The following is a 20780-nucleotide window of genomic DNA, read 5'->3' as shown; positions in this document are numbered from 1 at the left end:
TGAGGTAACCTTCTATGCTGTCCACCACACCTCCAATTTTGGTGTCACTTGCAAACTTACTAACCATACCTCTTATGTTCACATCCAAACTATTTATATAAATGATGAAAAGCAGTTTTTCACCTTCCAGCTGTTTGCCTTGCCAGAGTAGCAGTTGAAAGGATACTACCAGATGTGAAAGGAGGACTGTGTCATCCAAAGAGGAAGGTACATTTAAAGATTCCACGAGGAATTTCACTCGGGTTTGGGCAGTTTGTCTCAGTTGGCAAGAAGGCCAGTGTGAATCAGATTGATGCCAATAGCATAAGGTTCAATTCCTGTTCTGGTTGGGATGAATTTAGGCCTTGAGTTCTTGCCCTGCCCATGGTGGAGGTCTTGGTATTATTCAGGCATGTTGATCTTTCCCTATTTCCATCTCTTTAAATATCAAAGAATGCTGTCACACAGTATAGAGTGTGCTAACCTGTGACGGCTGTTTGAAAGACTTGTCCAATTAGTCCTGCTGTTTGCTGTTTATCCTTTCGCTTGTAAATGTTTCCTGTTTATTATCCATCCGATTCTCTGTTGAAAGTTACAATTGAATCTTCTTCTACTACCCTCATAGACAGCACATTCTAGATCATAACTGCTACATTTTAAAATATATTGTCAGCTCCATCTGGTATATTTACCAATTCTTTGAAGCCTGTGTCCTTTCCATACCAATCTCTCTGCCAGTGGATACAGTCCCTCCTTATTTGCTGTGTCAAGACCCTTCATAATGCTGAACTCTGAAATCCCCCTTGACCTTCCCTTCTGTGAGGAGAAAACGTTTCCCTCATCTGTAACTGAAAGCTTTCTGGTATTACCTCTCGACATTGTCCTCCACAAGGCTCTGACATTCAGCCTGAAATTTGCAGCCCAAAACTGATGCAATACTCAGACTAAATATAAATCTAAAATATGTTTTGTAAACGTTTAGGATAATTCCTTTCAGTATAACGTACGTGCACTTGCCCACTCCCAACACTGGTGTATTTCTTATTGCGCATGTTAAAATGCTATGCATAATAATGATAAAGTTGCCTCGTAAAGTTGTGTGCACAAAGTAATGGGTTAATGTCATGTGTGGGCCTGAAGGCATATTTATAGCATCATTAAACTTAAGTTCCTGCAGCCATTTTTCTGAAGCGGCCACAAGGGACACTGGGTGTCAGCAGACACTGGCTTTTCTGAATAGCTTTCCATGGGCCTCTTTATGAACTAATCAAAATAGGTTACAAACAAAAACTTTGTATAACTGGCACAGTGTTCACTCTGGTCATTTATACCTCTACTTATCCCAGGGAAAGCCTGTTCCCTTCCTGCCACCAGAATCCTACAACTTCCAGTTTGTGTCTATCATGACCACTAAAGGTGCCCACCACACGATCAATGAACTATAAGATTAATACAGGTCTTATAGGCCCCTTGTACCTTTTTATTTGTAAAGCCTGAAGTTCAAACAAATCAGCAGTCAAGTTTCTTCTGTAAACAGATTAAAGTTTAATTTATTTCAAACTATTATTAAATGATCTTTATGAATAAAGTTATTAACTAAAGATTACACATACCAAGATTAGGACAAGTACCTACATGACAAAAGAATACTTTGAGGAGAAGGTCCCTCTAAGTCTCTGTGGTGTATCATTGGAGTCTGTTGCTTGAATTCTCTGTTGCCAAAGAAAGGAGATTAACCGTAAGACCATAAGACATAGGAGTGGAAATAAGGCCATATGGCCCATCGAGTCCATTCTACCATTTAATCATGGCTGATGGGCATTTCAGCTCCACTTACTCGCACTCTCTCCGTCTCCCTTAATTCCTTGCGAGATCAAGAATTTATCAATCTCTGCCTTGAAGACATTTAACGTCCCGGCCTCCACTGCACTCCGTGGCAATGAATTCCATAGGCCCACCACTCTCTGGCTAAAGAAATGTCTCCTCACTTCCATTCTAAATTGACCCCCTCTAGTTCTAAGGCTGTGCCCATAGGTCCTAGTCTCCCCGCCTAATGGAAACAAATTCCCAGCATCCACCCTTTCTTGCATTATCTTGTAAGTTTCTATTTGATCTCCCCACAACCTACTAATCTCTAATGAATACAATCCCAGGATCCTTAGCCATTCATCATTAACACTTGAAGTCAGCTCCTGCATCTCCAATGGCTTCTCTTGGCATATAGTTCGTGTATCCATGTTCAGGTGAGCCGTGAGGAGAGCAACTTTTGAGAAGGGGAATGTTTTCTTGTTCTTCACTAGTTTTACAGTTTCAACACTTTTCACGCTGCCTGACTTTCCTTCAGAAAACAGAACAATACAGTATTCTATATACATTTTATCCTAGCCTTCCCTCAGTCAAAACACCCTCTAAGGACGGTTCTCAAAGCTTTCTTCTTTGAGATCTGCACCACTTTTTAAATAGAATTCAAAGCTCAAAAATGGTGCTATGTTAATTTTGAGGAATCTAGGATTCTACAACACAAAGGAGGCAATTGTGCTAAGTCATTCCGAAATTCTTCCTTCCTTCTGCTCTTTCTCTCCAAAGTTTGGATTCTCACACCTCTGCTGTCTGTTTCTAAACTCTCAAGGATCTGTACATGGCTGCGCTTGTCTGCATCAACATTCCTGCTAATTATCAGTAAATTGTCTTTCTGCCATTAAGATCTTTTTATTATTATTGTTGCCATCTGACTTCTGAAACCTTAATAGGAATATATTTGTTCTCAGGTGGCTCAGTGGTTAGCACTACTGTCTCACAGCACCAGGGTCCCAGGTTCGTATTCCAGCCTAAGGTGACTGTCTGTGTGGAGTTTGCACATTCTCCCTGTGTCTGCATGGGTTTCCTCCAGGTGCTCCGGTTTCCTCCAGGTGCTCCGGTTTCCTCCCACAGTCCAAAAATGTGCAGATTAAATGAATTGGCCATGCTAAATTGCCCATAGTGTTAGGTGCATTAGTCAGAGGGGAAATGGGTCTGGGTGGGTTACTCTTTGGAGGGTCGGTGTGGACTGGTTGGGCCGATGGGCCTGTATCCACACTGTAGGGAATCTAATCTAATCTAAGCAAGTTATGTTGCCTGAACTATATTTGTGCATCAGATTGATGGAAGATCTGTAGTACTGTACATATATTTTGAGTATTCCACTGGTGTTATGATAATCAAATTGCCAAAAGTTTCTACTGTTTACAGACCTTGACCAGGTACGCTGACATTTATCAGCACTATTGTCAGGCTGAGATTGAAAGCACCCAGCAACGTGATTCTCCATTGTAAACTATTGAGTCATGTTGTAGGTGGATATGAGTTTTGATTTAGAATAAAATTGTTACATCTTTTGTTGGAGCAACTGCAAGTGATGGAAGTTAATTCAAGTCATGAAAAAGCACTGTAATGGTTATTCCAAATCTTAGTGAAGTCATTATTTATTTGACGTACAAAAAGGAAGGAAGTGTAGGAGATTTGTATAAGTTTCTGAGCGGCTTTGTTTCTGAACATGGGGAAATTTAGATTCACCTTAATAATTCACCTTAGGGTTCTTAAATTGGTTGAACATGGGATTGATAGAATGAGTAAAAAGTGAGGTCTGCAGATGCTGGAAATCAGAGCTGAAAATGTGTTGCTGGTTAAAGCGCAGCAGGTCAGGCAGCATCCTAGGAACAGGAGATTCGACGTTTCGGGCAAAAGCCCTTCATCAGGAATGATGAAGGGCTTTTGCCCAAAACGTTGAATCTCCATTGATAGAATGACCCTTTTTTAATTTGTGATGTTAAGAAAAAGGAATCGTGCATGCTTTGGGAAGGGTATGTTGGTATTCTAGGGCATGTTAACATAAAAAAGGAGATGTTTGGCACTTTGAGAAGCATTAAGCTAGATTAAGTCCCCAGTGCCTGGTGTGATCTTTCCTAGAATGCTGAGAGAGGCAGGTGAGGAAACTGCATTCTCTTTAGTCACAGGAGAACTGGAATTAGACAACATTGTTATTTTGTTTAAGAAGGACAAAGAGATAATCTGGGAAATTAAAAGCTGGAGAATATGATATCAATGGGAGGGAACTGATCAGAGAAGACTGTTAGGAATAGGATTTACTCACATTTGTAAAAAATCTGGTCTTACTAACCATAGGCAATATGGCTTTGTGCAGGGAAGGTGGTGTGTCACAAACTTGATGAGCTTTTTTGAGGAAGTGACAAAGACAATTGATGAGAGCACGGCAGTGGATGTTAGCTATATGAATTTTTAGCAAGATATTTGACAAGGTCACTCATGGCAGAGTGATACAAAAGGTGAAGTCACATGGGATCTATGGTTAGCTGGTAAGATGAACACAGAACTGACCTAGTCATAGAAGACAGAGAGTAGCTCTGGAAGGGCATTTTTCTGACTGGAGATCTGTAACCAGTGGTCTTCCATAGAAGTCAGTGCTGGGAGTCCTGTTGTTTGTAATATATAATATATATATATATAAATGATTTGGAAGAGATTGTAGGTGGCCTAACAAGTAAATTTGTGGACAACACATAAAATGGGGGAGCTGTGGTTAGTGAGGGTTATCAGAGGATACAACAAGATAAAGATAGGCTGGAGACTTGGGCAGAGAAATGACAGATGGAGTTAAATGCAGACAAATGTGAGGTGATGCATTTGAGAGATCTAATGTGGGAGGAAACTGTACAGTAAATGGCAGGAGTCTTCATAGCATCAACATCCAGAGGGATCTAAGTAGAATGGTCAACAGCACCCTGAATGTGGCAACACAAGTGGGTAAGGTGGTCAAGGAGGCATATGGCAAGCTTGCCTTCATTAGTTGGGACATAGAGTACAAAAATTGGCATGTCATGTTGCAACTGTGTAGAACTTCAGTTAGGCTACATTTGAAGTCTTATGCACTGTTCTGGTTGCTACACTACCAGAAAGATACAGAGACTTTGGAGAGAGTGCAGAAACAGTTTACCAGGATGTTGCCCTGGTTTGGAGGATATTAACTATGAGGAGAGTTTGAACAGACTTTGTTTATTTTCACTTGAATGTCGAAGGATGTGTGATGACCTGATGGAAGTTGACAAAATTATCAGACGCATGGATAGTTGGAGTTTTTTTCCCTGGCTCGAAATGTTTATTACTAGCAGACATAGGTTGAAGATGATAGAGGTAAGTTTAAAACAGATGTGGGAGATTTTTTTTAAACAGAGTGTGGTAAGTGCCTGGAATGCGCTGCCTGAGGAGGTGTGAGAGGCAAATATAATAGCAATGTTCAAGAAGCTTTTTGTCAGATCGATGAATAGGCAGAGAATGGAGAGATACAGTTAGTGTAGAGGCAAATGTTTTTTAATTGAGAATAGCATCATGTGTTGGCACAGGTTGGAGGGCCAAAGGGCCTGCTCTTGTGCAAAATTGTTCTTTGTTTTTTGTTTACATCACTGCAGATGAATTGACTAGACTACATTTGAAAAAAAAACTAACTATTTAAATAATTTCTTTCATAATTTAACCACAAGCAAATTATGACTTGATGTATTGTTAATCATCCAATTTTGTTCACCTACATTTCAAACTGTGTTTCAAACTCTTCAAAGAAGGTCAGTATTGGGGAATACTTTCAGTGCAAAATACTTGGCTACACAACGTACAATCTTCCCCGTGGCCAAGCTGTTCCAGTAAAGTTACAACACTGGTATCTACCCAACAATGTGGAAAAATGACCAATTATGTTCTGTACATAAAAAACAAAACAAATCCAACCCAGCCAATTTCCAGCCCATCAGTCTACTCTCAATCATCAGTAAAGTGATGAAAGAGTCATCAGCAGTGCTATCAAACAGCACTGCTCAGCAATAACCTGCTGAGTGATGCTCAGTTTGGATTACACCAGGGCAGCTCAGCTCCTGACCTCATTCCAGTCTTGATTCAACCCTGGACAAAAGAGCTGAATTCCGGATATGAAGTTAGCGTAACTGCATTTGACCATACATTGTATCAAGGAGCTCATAGACAAACACGAGTCAGTGGAATCAGAGGAAAACATCTTCATTAGTTGGACTCATACCTGGCACACAGGAAGATGCTTGTGTTTGTGAGAAGTCAGTCATCTCAGCTCCAAGACCTCTCTGCAGGAGTTCCTCAGGGTAGCGTCCTTGGCCCAACCATCTTCAGCTGCTTTTCAATGACCTTCCCTCCATCATAACATCGGAAGTGGGGATGCTCGTCAATGATTGCACAATGTTCAGCACCATTCGCGACTCCTCGGATACTGAAGCAGTTCATGTTCAAAAGCAGCAAGGCCTGGATAATACAAGTGGCAAGTAATTTCAACACCACATAGATGCCAGGTAATTACCGTCTTTATCCAAAGAGAATCTAATCATTGTCCCTTGACATTCAATGGCATTACCACCTCTGACTCCTGCAACCCCCAACATTCCAGGAGTTACCACTCTCAGAAGCTGGACTGGACTAGCCATATAAATACAGTGGCTACAAGAGCAGGTCAGAGGCTAGGAATCCTGCAGTGAATAATTAGACTCCTGATTTTCCAAAGCCTATCCACCATCTTCAAAACATAAGTCAGGAATGTGATGAAATACTGTCCAAATGTTTTGATGAATGCAGCTGTGACAACACTCTGGAAGCTTTGCACCATCCAGGTTAAAGCAACTTGCACTACATCCACAATCTCCACATTCACAACCCTAGCACCAACGCTCAGCAGCAGTAATGTACCATTTGCATAGGTACTGCAGAAATTCACCTCAGGCTCCTTAGACAGCACCATCCAAAACTACAATAATTTCTATCTGGTGGGGCCGGGGTAGCGGATATATGGACACAACAGCACTGCCAAGTCATTCAAAATCCTCGCTTGGAAATATATCCTTCAATGTTGCTGGGTTAAAACCCTGGAGCTCCCTATGTAACAGCGTTATGGAGGTATCTGCACCAAATGGATGACAACAGTTCAAGAAGGCAGTTCAATACCACCTTCTCAAGGGAAATCAGGAATGGGCAATAAATGTTGATTGAGCCAACATCACCCACATCCCATGTATTAATGAAACAAAATCATAGCTTGAATGTGATTATGTTTGTGCTAGTCTCTGGAGAATTGCTGTTTACGGGGACTTCTGTTTTACTTCAGATTGGCGTTTTGGAAATCAGTGCTTCTGAATCATAGAGTCACCCAATTATCATCTGACACTGACCTATTTCATGAATATTTCTGTTTGCTTAACCAAGGTTTCTCAGCTTGGTGGCCTCTAGCCAGTTTCTGAACCACCTCTGGAATTCTCTCCAAAGATAGCCCTTGGCCCCCTATATGTCCCACCTGATGCCAGCACAGCAGCCCTGCTTGCAAGGAAAAAGCTAATACCTTGAACAAGTTGAAAATTAATGACTATTAACCTCCCTCAATTAGGACAATTTCACACTCCAGTTTACTGTGACTTTATTTTGAAATGACTCCTTTGAATAGCTAAATGGATTTGATTAGTTGTTTATCTGCATTTTAATGTACTCAAGAATGGTAGATTCCATTTAAAATTGACTCAGAAGAGATCAAGTACATTGTATTCCTTGTGTAGATTCATTTTAATTCACTGTAGTGTAATTTGTCATCATTAATGTCAACTCTGAAACAAACTGTTTGTGTCAATACAATGGTAACCGATCTTTTGAAAGTGAGGTTTTAAGTTTTCAGTTGCAAATCTGTCTGCTCATTCAGTAGGATTGAGAAAGGATGCTTGCACTGATTTGAGTTATGAAAAAGAGTGGCTTATTGTAAGTTAGTTAATTCTGAATGCAATAACACATAAGATAAAACATTGCTATATATTGACTTTTTTTTCCCTGTTACATTGAATTGAAGTTCAGATTCTAGTCAGCGGAGTTTCTACCTTAGTCACCTTTTATTCAGTTTTATTTTAGTTATATCCCTGATAAAATGTTTATTAGTTATTTTCATTGTGATGTGCTCATTTTAGTTGTAGATGAATATAGCTGTTTGCTTACCAGTGTTTGATATTATGTTTCCTTTACAGTTACCTTTTTTACATTAATCCATAGATGCATAGTCCTGGAATAGAAATCCGTTTTCAGGGTCTACTTCAAGGAAGTCGATATCTTGAATGCATGTTTGCAGTGGGGAGTCTTGTTTGCCAACAGTGTGTTAGAGATTTTCCAATATTTAATGCTGCACTACAGGGTACAATCAAATAACAAGCCACAAGCACTTGAAATTGGGAACAATGTGAAATGCTGCTGGTAGACTATATTGCTAATCCTGGATGTTCTATACAGTTATGGTGGAAGTATTTTTACCAAGAGCATATAGTTTAAAATGAATAAAATTTGTAGGTTTGCCCCAGACTGAAGGTTGTACAATTGGCATGATTGTTATACAACATTGGTCTTTCTTATGTTCCAGAAAACTGGTATTGTTAGCATCCATACCACCAAGAAAGGTTTCTTCTGCTCTCAAATTGTAGCAGAGTTTTAAATGTGTGTACAAAGAACTTGCTAATAGTTTCACTACAAGTGGCAAACAGGGGATGTCCCCAATGACATTGATTCAGTGCTACTAAATTAATTGCAAGTCAGTTGTCTACTAAGTCAGTTGCAAATTGACTTGGTCGATTTTCTCCTAAAAGGTAATGACAAATGGTTAGTGTGATCCTTACTCCTTGTGTTCCTACGTTTCATCAAAGTAACACGGTTGTGTACCAAAATATTCTACCACAACAACAAGCTTGAGAGTATATATGGGCGTATTGGTTCCTCTTTGAAGATGGCAAGCGTCATTGCAGGTGACCAAGTATCCTTTAAACTACATAAAGACATCTATTATTGATGCTGTTTTCTGGAGATCACCATGTGGCTGCATGTGCCACACCTTCCTTATATCCCAAACATATTTCTCCATCGGACAGTGTGCCTGTACTTGATCACAATTCCTTAAGTTTTAGAATACACATGGACAAAGACGAGAATGGAAATAAAGGAATAGTGTTAAATTTGCAGGAAGGCCAACTATACCAAAGTTTGGCAATATAGATTGGGAGCAGCTGTTTGAAGGGAAATCCACATTCGATATGTGTGAGGCTTTTAAAGAGGGGTTGATTAGAGTTCAGGAGAGATCTGTTCCTGTGAGATAGAAATAGCAAGATTAGTGAACCATGGATGACCAGTGAAATTGCGAGACGAGATAAGAGGAAAAAGGATGCATACATAAGGTCTAGGTGCCTGATGATAGATGAAGCTTTGGAAGAATCAAGCGACTCTCTGTGTGGAGTTTGCACATTCTCCCCGTGTCTGCATGGGTTTCCTCGGGGTGCTCCGGTTTCCTCCCACAATCCAAAAATGCGCAGGTTAGGTGGATTGGCCACACTAAATTGCCCATAGTGGTAGGTGAAGGGATAGATGTAGGGGAATCGGCCTGGGTGGGTTGTGCTTCGGTGGGTTGGTGTGGACCTGTTGGGTCGAAGGGCCTGTTTCCACACTGTAAGTGAGTAATCTAATCTATTCTAATATCGGGAATAAGGGACCAATCTGAGATGAGGAATTAAGAGGTCTAAAAAGGGTCTTGAGATATCCTTGGTGAGCAGGGTTAAGGAAAATCCCAAGGCCTTTTATTCACATATAAGGAGCAAGAGGGTAACTAGGGAAAGGGCTGGCCCACTCAAGGACAAAGGAGGAAAGATATGCGTGGAGTCAGAGAAAATGGGTGAGATTCTTAATGAGTACTTTGTGTCAGGAGAGGGACATGGCAGATGTTGAGGTAAGGGATAGGTCTTTGGTTACTCTAGGTCAGGTCAGTATAAGGAGGGAGGAAGTGTTATGTACTCTAAAAGGCATTAAGGTGGCATTAAAGTCCAAATGGGATCTATCCCAGATTGATGGGGGAAGTGAGAGAGGAATTAGCTGGGCTTTAACAGATATCTTTGCAGCTCCCTGGAACACAGGGGAGGTCCCAGAGGAGTGGAGAATTGCTAACGTCCCCTTATTTAAAAAGGATAGCAGGGATAATCCAGGTAATTACAGACCTGTGAGCCTGACATCAGTGGTAGGGAAGCTTCTGGAGAAGATACAAAGGCTTAGGATATATACCCATTTGGAAGAAAATGGGCTTATCAGTGATAGGCAGCATGGTTTTGTGCAGGGAAGGTCATGTCTTACAAACCTAATAGAATTCTTTGAAGAGGCGGGAAAATTGATTGATGAGGGAAGGGATGTAGATATCATATACATGGACTTTAGCAAGGTGTTTAATAAGGTTCCCCATGGTAGGCTGATGAAAAAGGTAAAGTCGCATGGAGTCCAGGGTGTTCTAGCTAGATGGCTAGAGAACTGGTTGGTAACTGGTGACAGAGAGTAGTAGTGAAAGGATGCTTGTCAAAATGGAGATCTATGATTAGTGGTGTTCCATAGGGATCCATGCTGGGAGCACTGTTGTTTGTGATATACGTAAATGATTTGGAAGAAGGTGTAGGTTGCCTCATTAACAAGTTTGTGGATGACACTATGATTGGTGGAGTAACAGATAGTGAAGATAACTAATGAATTTTGAGAAGATTTGTAGCTCAGGTTGAGGTTCTGGATGTAGGTTTGCTTGCTGAGCTGAAAGGTTCTTTTTCAGACATTTCATCACCAAACTAGGTAACCATACTAGTCAAGAGGACTGGCAGAGAATACAGCAGAAAATAGATAGATTGGAGTGTTGGGCAGAGAAATGGCAGATGGAATTCAATCCAGATAAATGCAAGGTGATAAATTTTGGAATATCCAATTCAAGAGCAAACTATACAGTAAATGAAAAAGTCCTGGGGAAAGTTGATGTACAGAGCGATCTGGGTGTTCAGGTCCATTGTTCCCTGAAGGTGGCAAAACAGGTCAGTAGAGTGGTCAAGGAGGCATATGGCATGGTTTCCTTCATCAGACAGGGTATTGAGTATTAGAGTTGGCAGGTCATGTTGTAGTTGTATAAGAATTTGGTCCAGCCACATTTGGAATACAGCGTACAGTTCTGGTCGCCCACATTACCAAAAGGACGTGGATGCTTTGGAGAGAGTGCAAAGAAGGTTCACCAGGATGTTGCCTGGTAAGGAGGGTGCTAGCTATGAAGAGAGGTTGAGTAGATTATTTTCATTGGAAAGAAAGAGGTTGAGGGAGGTGCCTGATTGAGGCCTACAAAATCGTGAGAGGTGTAGACAGGGTGGATAGCAAGAAGCTGTTTTTCCCAGAGTGAGGGACTCAATTACTAGCGATCATGAGTTCAAAGTGAGAGGGGAAAAGCTCAGGAGAGATATGCATGCAGAGGACGGTGGGTGCCCAGAAAGCGTTGCCAGCGGAGGTGGTAGGGGCAGGAACAATAGTGTCACTTAAGATGTATCAAGACAGATACATGAATGGGCAGGGAGCAGAGGTGTCCAGATCCTTAGAATATAGATGGAAGATTTAGATAGAGAATCTGAGTTGGTGCAGGCTTGGAGGGCCAAAGGGCCTGTTCCTGTGCTGTAATGTTCTTTGTTCTTTAATGATTTGACTGGCATTCCTAGGATATTCAAATCTATGTCTCTGCTGGCATTCATTGCATTCGCTAGTTTTTATGTTCATATTTTTATACAGTCTCAACTTATTAATGATGTGCTTCTGCTGTTAGAAACAAGTTGAGTTTCCTTGGCATTTTGCTCCTTTCGCTCATGGGATGTGGGTGTTACTGGCTAGACCAGCATTTATTGCCCATCGTTAATTTTTCATCTTGAGCCACTGCAGTTCTTGCGGTGTAGTGACACCCACAGTTTGTTAGGAAGGGAATTCCAGGAAGTTGAGCTAACGACAGAAATGGAATAGCGATATAGTCTCAGGACATGGTGGTGTGTGGCATGGAGGGGAACTTGCAGGTAGCAGTGTTCCCATGTCAAGGCTTGGTAGTATTGTTCCAGGCTTTCCAGCCAGTAGACAGGGCTGATGTCACCCTTTTGTTACTCATTCATTCATTCATTCATTCATTCTTGAGGAATGGATGTCGCTGGCCAGGCCAGTATTTCAGGGCAGTTCTCTCAGTAGAGAGAGATGACTGGCGGTGATTCAGCCTGAGGGTCACCACAGCTCAGGTGAGGGGAGAGGTTGAGATGGAAAACCCTTCTTGGTAACATTCAGCCATGCTATTGGCAGCATTCTGCTTTGCAAACCAGACGTCTAGCCAACTGAGCTAACCACCCCCCAGGAGGAAGGTTTTTAATAATTTTTTTTCTGTATTCATTTCACGGGATGAGGGCGTCGCTGGCTAGGCAGCATTCATTACCCATCTCTAATTGCTCAGAGGGTGGTTAAGAGTCAATCACATTGCTGTGGGTCTGGAGTCACATGTAGGCCAGACCAGGTAAGGATGGCATTAGTGAACCAGATCGGTTTTTCCAACAATTGGCAATGGATTCATAGTCCTCATTGGATACTTAATTCCAGATAAGTATTTGTTATGTCACTACACAAAGCGATCAGACCAACTCTTCCACCTCTTGTGTGTGACAAATTATCTCATAGCTATTTCCTAGCAAGCCTGTTCTAAATGGTTATGACAAAAATGTGTCATTCCTTCCTTCTTGCTCAGGTAGTTGTTAAGAGTTTCCTTGTACTTCTTACCACTGCGCTTGTTCATCTCATTCGTAATCAGCACACAATTTACAATCAGTTTAAAGTTGAAGTGTGAGTGGACATGACTGATCTAACACTCATTCAGGTTTCAGCCGTGGTGTGGTATGAGATCATTGTAAGGATCTGTAACATCAAATTTGAGGCAGCACTTGTTTTGGAGTCCTTAGTACTGACAGAAATAAAGCATAGATGCATAAACTATAGCACCAATGGCAATATTTTCCTGGAAAAAAGAACCACATTGTCAATTAGTTTTGCCTTGCTGCACCAGGTCAAACACAAGAATGCCAAATTTCAACACTCACAGCAATTTATACTACAGGAGAAAGGGGCTACTTAGTTGGCAAGTCCACTCTGATGTTATCATTTTATGTACCGTTCAGTAATTATTATAAAGCTTACGATCTCTGAGAGAAAAGGACAGTACATTCACATCCATAAGCGCACAGATGTCTTAACATCTTCCATGTTCCCTCAGTGGACAGCATTTCTCGATTTTGTTTTAATTGTCTACTGTTACTTGTTTTGATATTGATTGAGAACATTTTAGAAACACACCGTTCACTGGCCTCTATTTCTCTCCACATTTTTCAGAGATAGGATTGTTCACGAATTAGGTGGCCAAAACTATGTTTTTAAGTGTGTGTGTGTGTGTGTTCAACGTTTTTTTTTATTGCTTTGACAGCTGCACACAACATGCATGACAACAGCCCAGAGCCGGCAAAGCACCAAGAACCTGAGGATGTGCCTGACAGACGTGCCTTTGAGGAGTCGGACAGTCCAGGTGAAAACCCTTCAAAGATAAATGCGAAATGCAGTGACAAATATGACATGAGGTTGACTGCGGAAGCAGAGAGCACCTTGACATCTTCATGTCCCTGCGACTGCAGTAAAGCACAGCAGAACATCTAATTCTGGTCGGTCAAACCGACATCTCTAACCATTTGTTTTTGCAATTCTCCATTTTGCTCTCCCTCTATTCTGCAAACTGTTTGGACTTTCTCAAGTCCCTATATACTCTGTGCCCGATTCATTTATTTTATATACGGGCTGTTTATATATATATATATATATATATGATTCATCCTCTCTAAGGCCTGTCAAACTAGCAAAGAGATTTCCAAATCTTGCAGCCAATTCTGACAGGGGGCAGCTGCAAAGACTTCCCCAATCCATCCCAAAGGAGCCCGGCTGAGATTTAATTTTCGGTGAAAGGGTGCAGTTTGAAAACCATGTCAGGTCCCCCAGGTCATCTGCAAACTCAGATTGGACCCATGGCAGCAGGATTATCTTTCACCGCACTCCGCTCGGCCGAGATTCTCGCAGAGTTTGACGGCTGCCGTGATGGCTGCTGACTTTCAACATTTGTCTCTCTATCCCACCCCACCTCCTCTTTCTTTTCCCACTAAAACTTTAACCTGATTTGTACGCAGTGGGAAGGGAATGTGCGTGTGCTCCTTGTGGTTTGATTTTAGGCACTTTATTGGTGTAACATCAAAATGGAAGGTCTGTTTAAACGCCCTGTGTCCATCAGGTTCTGAAGCTGACGTGAAAGAGCAAAGCAAAACAAAATGAATTTTTTTTGTTGAGTCGCCGTTCCCATATCTAAATATGTCTTTCCTTGTAAGATGGAAACCCTCTTGAGATTTCACTACTGGTCTCATTGGTTTCCACAGAGAATATGTGGCTTTGTTGCCATGGATACATCGTATTTCTCCAAGAATTGCTTGTATTGATCTGTCGAGAAGCGTGAAGGACTAGGCATGTGTGAAGCACATAGGGGGTGTGGTAACTTCATAAATGACCAGAGGTCGGATATTAGCTCATGGCAAACATTTGGGTGGAAAGAAAGGGAGGCTTATTTTTAAATTTTGCTTTCTGAACTTCTGTACTGGCTACATTGTGTATTTATTCCTGCCCCCTCCCCCCAACAAACTCAAAGAAACTTGTTAGTCCCTTGTCATGTCAGATCCTCACTGTTTCTCCTGACACAGCTGTCAGCACTGCAGCCCGCAATATGTGGGGATGTGCAGCAAAGAAGAGGCGCCATGAATTATTTATCGCGGCACCTCGGCTTGCAATCCCGTGACAAGAAATTAAGATAACTCGGAAGAAAACGTCAACTGACCCAAAACGTGATCGAGGCTCTCCTCATCACTGGGCTGCTGCTGGAGTGATGAATGTGATGGTGGAGGGAAGTAGAGGCTGGTGGGCAGATGAGTGAGGCAGTGGTGGCGGCTGACTCAATAGCTTGAGGGATAGACCAGGCGAAAGTGAGGACTGCAGATGCTGAAGGTCAGAGTCTAGATTAGAGTGGTGCTGGAAAAAGCACAGCAGGTCAGGCAGGCAGCATCCAAGGAGCAGGAAAATCGACATTTCGGGTGAAAACCCTTCATCAGGAATAGGGATAGACCGGTCAAGTCTGCAGCCCGAGATCGTGAGCCCCACATGGTCTGTGCGAAGGCTTGGGGCATAAGATTGTGGGCGGCACGGTGGCACAGTGGTTAGCACTGCTGCCTCACAGCACCTGAGACCCGGGTTCAATTCCCGCCTCAGGCGACTGACTGTGTGGAGTTTGCACGTTCTCCCCGTGTCTGCGTGGGTTTCCTCCGGGTGCTCCGGTTTCCTCCCACAGGTGAATTGGCCATGCTAAATTGCCCGTATAGGGGTACGGGTGGGTTGCGCTTTGGCGGGTCGGTGTGGACTTGTTCGGCCGAAGGGCCTGTTTCCACACTGTAAGTCTAATCTAAAATTAGATTACTTACAGTGTGGAAACAGGCCCTTCAGCCTAACAAGTCCTCATCGGCCCTCCGAAGAGCAACCCACCCAGACACATTCCCCTACACCTAACACTACGGACAATTTAGCATGGCCAATTCATCTAACCTGCACATCTTTGGACTGTGGGAGGAAACCCACACAGACATGGGGAGAACGTGGAAACTCCACACAGAGGAGCCTGTGGAGGGAATTGAACCCGGGTCTCTCTGGCGCTGTGAGGTAGCAGTGCTAACCACAGTACCATTGTATCACCGTGCTTCTGGAAAGGGGACAACTGGTGAGGGAACCAACCCTACAGGGATAGTGTGGAGGACTTGCAGGATCAGTTTTAGCTATTAGGGAGTAGATTGAGGGCAGCACCTGCCCAGGGTAGTAATTCTAGAAATAATAACTGTGTCACAGGTTAGGCAAAGACAGATGAGGGAGGTAATGCGTGGCTTGAGGGATGGTGCAGCAGGCAGGAGTACAGATTTTTGGGACATTGAGATCATTTTTGGGAAAGGAGAAGGTTGTTCAGGAAAGACAGGCTTCCCCTGAGCAGAAAAGGAACTAATCTACTGGCTGAGAGCATAACTACTCCAGTGAGGGTGGATTTAAACTTGTAAGACATGGGGTAGGGGGGGAGGACTAATGGGCCGAGTTTTGGAGGTGCATAGAAGGCAAAAGAGTGAAGTTCGGGAGCAAGGAAAAGCAAGAGACGGAAGGCTTGAGTGGTGACAGTGAACAAGGAAATGGTCATGTTCAAATGGGCAAGAAAGAGATAAGAGACAAAAACACTGCAGCTGCTGGAATCCAAAACAAGCACGGGGCTGGAAAAACACAGCAAGCCAGGCAGCATCAGGAAGTGGAGAAATTGTCCAGGACTCCTGAAGAAGGATTTTACCTGAAATGTTGACTTCTCCACCCCCTGATGTTGCCTGGCTAAGAAAGAGATAAGGGCAAGGTTAAATTGTATATTTGTAAATGCATGGAGTATCATGAACTGAATTGGGGAACTAGATATGGCATAGTAACCTTGACAGACATGTGGCTCAATTCAGAACAGGGCTGGATACTAAACATCCTGCCCAGTTATAAGGCCTTTAGTGGAATCAGGGTGGGTAAAAGGGGAGGTGGTGTAGTATTCATAGTCAAAGATAGTATCATTGCCTTTGAACAAGATGCAGTTGCTAAAATAGAATCTATATGGTTGGAGATAAGAAACAGAAAAGCAGCAGAACCTTGTTGGGTAGTTATTATAGACCTCCAAACAGGAGGTCTATAGTAAGAGGAGGAAAGGAAGGAGAAGGAAGTAGAAGAAAGTATTTGTTAGCAGATTGTGGAAATCTGCAGGGCAGGGATAGTAGTAAGTTGGTGAATTTAATTCCCTTGGATAGACAGAGAAAAATACACAGTGTGGGACGTGGAAGGGGAGACGTTCCTACAATGTGTGCAGGAGAATGTTCTAGTCCAGTACATTACCAGTCCACCAGGCCGGAAACTTGCTGGATCTGCTCCTAGAAAATAAGGCAGGCTAAGTGGAGAATGTCAGAGTGGGGGACCATTTGGTAAATAGTGATCATAATATAATAAGGTTCCATATTAAGTTGGAAAATGATAAAAAATAGTTAATGATTAAGATCCCAGACTGGCAAAGGGTAGGTTTTAGGATCTAAAAGTTGAACTGGAGCAGGTACACTGGAAATGCATTTGGTAGATAAAACAGTGGAAGGAAAATGGGAGAATTTCAAAAGAGAAATGAATAGGTTAGTAGCAAGGTACATATCCATGAGAAATAAATATGGGGTATCTAAAGCTAGAGTGTCTTGAATGACTAAGGTTTTGATGAGAAAATAAGAAATTAGAGTGTCTTGAATGACTAAGGTTTTGATGAGAAAATAAGAAATTAAAAAAAGAGGTATACAATGCATACTGGAATAATAGTAGCACCAGAAACCAGGAAGAGAATCTCAAATGTAGGAGAGGAGTTAAAGCCGGAATAAGGAAGGCTAAGAGGAAGTGTGAGAAAGGAATGGGAGGCTGTGCTCAACAAATGGTAAAATGTTCTTCATATTAATTAGTGAAGGATAGAGAGGAGTCCTAAGGAACGAACAGAGAAAGCTGCTCACTGAAGCAAAGGGTATGGCAGATGTACTAAATGAGTACTGTACTTCTGTCTTTACCAAATTAGAAGATGGAAACAATGGCCCAAGTGAAAATGTGGGTGTTGAGCAACAGAGCAGTTTAGTGATAGATAAAGGAGAGGTACTAAAAAGGTTGGCAGCACCCCAGGTACAGAAGTCACCAGACCTGGATGGGATGCATCCTAGGTTGCTGAGAGAGGTAAGGGAGCAAATTGCGGAGCCATTGACAGAAATTTTCCAGACTTCTCTGAACACAAGATTAGTTCCGGGGGCTGGAGGATTGAAAATGTCATGCCATTGTTTAAGATAAGGGCAAAGGATAACCCAAGAAACGACCGACCTGTCAGCTTGGCATCAATAGTGGGAAATTGATGGAGGCCATAATGCAGGATATGGTAAATATATACTGTACTTAGAGAAAAATAAGTTAATACTAGGGTCAACATGGCTTTCTCAAAGCCACGTCATGGCTGAGAAATTTAATTTTTTTTTAATGAGTTGACCACATTTAGAGTATTGTGTTCAGTCCTAGGCACTTTTATTTAAGGAAGGATGAAGTAGATGAAGGTAGTACTGTGCATGTTGTATATTTGGACTTTCAGAAAATATTGATAGGGTGCCACATGGCAGATTGGTTAGCAAATTAGAAATGTTTGGGATTGGTGGGTCCTTGGCAGCTTGGATTAGAAGTTGGCTAAAGGATAGAAAACAGAGGTTGGGCAGAAATGGGCATTTCTCAGAGCAGAGATGAGTTGAAAGCCATGGTCTCCAAGGATTGATGTTGGGATCCTTGCTTTTTTTCATTTATATCAAGGATTTGATAATCAGTGTTGAGTGAAAAGTCTATGAATTTGTAGATGATACAATGCTAGAGAGCATAGTGAATTGTGGAGATGATGCTGAGTGATTTCAGAGAGACACTGAGAAGACAGCCAAATAGGCAAACAGCTGGCAGATGAATTTCAATGCAGAGAAATGTGAGGGTAATACATTTTGAAAAAACAAATATAGAGAGACAATGCAAGCTCAATGGTACAACTCTGAGGGGAGTACAGAGCAGAGGGACCTCAGGGTTCATGTGCATGATTCTCTGAAGGTAGCCAGGCAAGTTGAAACAGTTGTTAAGAAGGCATATAGAATCATAGAGATGTACAGCATGGAAACAGACCCTTCGGTCCAACCTGTCTATGCCGACCAGATATCCCACCCAATCTAGTCCCAGCTGCCAGCACCCGACCCATATCCCTCCAAACTCTTCCTATTCATATACCCATCCAAATAACTCTTAAATGTTGCAATTGTACCAGCCTCCACTACATCTTCTGGCAGCTCATTCCATACACGTACCATCCTTTGTGTGAAAAAGTTGCCCCTTAGGTCTCTTTTATATCTTTCCCCTCTACCCTAAACCTATGCCCTGTAGTTCTGGACTCCCCGACTCCAGGGAAAATACTTTGTCTATTTATTCAATCCATGCCCCTCATAATTTTGTAAACCTCTATAAGGTCACCCCTCAGCCTCCGACGCTCCAGGGAAAAACAGCCCTAGCCTGTTCAGCCTCTCCCTGTAGCTCAAATCGTCCAACCCTGGCAACATCCTTGTAAATCTTTTCTGAACCCTTTCAAGTTTCGCAACAACTTTCTGATAGGAAGGAGACCAGAATTGCATGAAATATTCCAACAGTGGCTAACCAATGTCCTGTACAGCCGCAACATGACCTCCCAACTCCTGTACTCAGTGCTCTGACCAATAAAGGAAAGCATACCAAACGTCGTCTTCACTATCCTATTTATCTGCGACTCCACTTTCAAGGAGCTATGAACTTTCACTCCAAGGTCTCTTTGTTCAGCAACATTCCCTAGGACCTTACCATTAAGTGTATAAGTCCTGCTAAGATTTGCTTTTCCAAAATTATCTGAATTAAACTCCATCTGCCACTTCTCAGCCCATTGGCCCATCTGGTCCAGATCCTGTTGTAATCTGAGGTAACCCTCTTCGCTGTCCACTACACCTCCAAAATTGGTGTCATCTGCAAACTTACTAACTGTACCTCTTATGCTCACATCTAAATCATTTATGTAAATGACAAAAAGTAGAGGACCCAGCACCGATCCTTGTGGCACTCCACTGGTCACAGGCCTCCAATCTGGAAAACAACCCTCCACCACCTCCCTCTGTCTTCTATCTTTGAGGAGACCTTGGGTTATAAATAGAGGCATAGAGTTTAAAAGCAAGCAAATGATGCTCTACCTGTATTCATACCACATTTGAAGTATTGTGTTCAATCCTGGGCACTTTTATTTAAGGAAGGATGTTAAAGCCCTTGAGAGAAAGCAAAGGTGACTTACTAGAATACCAGGAATGAGGGATTTTAGATGCAAGATTAGAGAAATCGGATTTATTCTCCTTGGAGCAGAGAAGATTCAGAGGTGAGCTTATTGTGGTGTTCAAAATGATGAAGAATTTTGATTGGTAAAGAAAGCTACTCTGTTTCCACTAGTTAGTATGTCAGTAACTAGGCGGCACAATTTCATGACTGTCAGGCAAGAGAGCTAGGACTGACAGGAAGAGAGTTGTTGTTTACCCCGAGAGTTGTTAGGATTTGGAATGTGTTGCCTAAGAGAGTGGTGGAAGTGGATTCCACAGGAAGTTTCAAAAGAGAGCTGAATCTGTTTTGATAGTGACGAATTTAGAGTTTTACAGAGATAGGGCTCTTCAATGGAAATAGCTGGGGAGCTCTTTCAGGAGCCAGTACAGACATAATAGGTCAAACGGCCTTTCTCTGTGATTCTAAGTCGCATTTTCTCAATCTGTATATTCATACATGAAGAGACTTCAGTTGGAGAGTTCCATAGCCGAGATAGCAACAATAACACATTCCATGTGGCAATTGTTTTGTTTGCTATGACTTCCCATGCAGTTTACTTAAGTTTTATGGGTATCAAAATGATGAAACATGGCCCACTATTTATGGAGAAAGGTCACGGAATCATAGAGTTATATAGCAAGGAAACAGAACCTTCGGTCCAACTTGTCACTGTCAATCAGATATCCTAAACTGATTGATTCCCATTTGCCTGCATTTGGCTTAGATCCCTTGAAACCTTTCCTAGCCGTGGATCAGTCCAAATGTCTTTTAAATGTTGTAATTGTACCAACCTCCACCATCTCCTCTGGCAACTCATTCCATGCACACACTACCCTCTTTGTGAAAAA

At 42.2% G+C, this 20780-nt stretch overlaps 1 protein-coding gene across 4 annotated transcripts in view; it reads left to right on the top strand.

Moving 5' to 3' along the window:
• Nucleotides 1-20780, top strand: part of LOC132834289 (WD repeat-containing protein 72-like) — a 314345-nt gene that overhangs the window by 284558 nt on the left and 9007 nt on the right. For all 4 annotated transcript variants that reach the window (XM_060853013.1, XM_060853011.1, XM_060853010.1 and 1 more), the window contains one exon: nt 13346-13444. In XM_060853013.1, the coding sequence (XP_060708996.1) occupies nt 13346-13444 (99 nt within the window). The remainder of the gene's footprint in view (nt 1-13345; nt 13445-20780) is intronic.

The sequence above is a fragment of the Hemiscyllium ocellatum genome, chromosome 39 (assembly GCF_020745735.1).
Source record: "Hemiscyllium ocellatum isolate sHemOce1 chromosome 39, sHemOce1.pat.X.cur, whole genome shotgun sequence".
Lineage (NCBI taxonomy): Eukaryota > Metazoa > Chordata > Chondrichthyes > Orectolobiformes > Hemiscylliidae > Hemiscyllium > Hemiscyllium ocellatum.
This window is presented reverse-complemented; position numbering and strand designations above follow the sequence as displayed.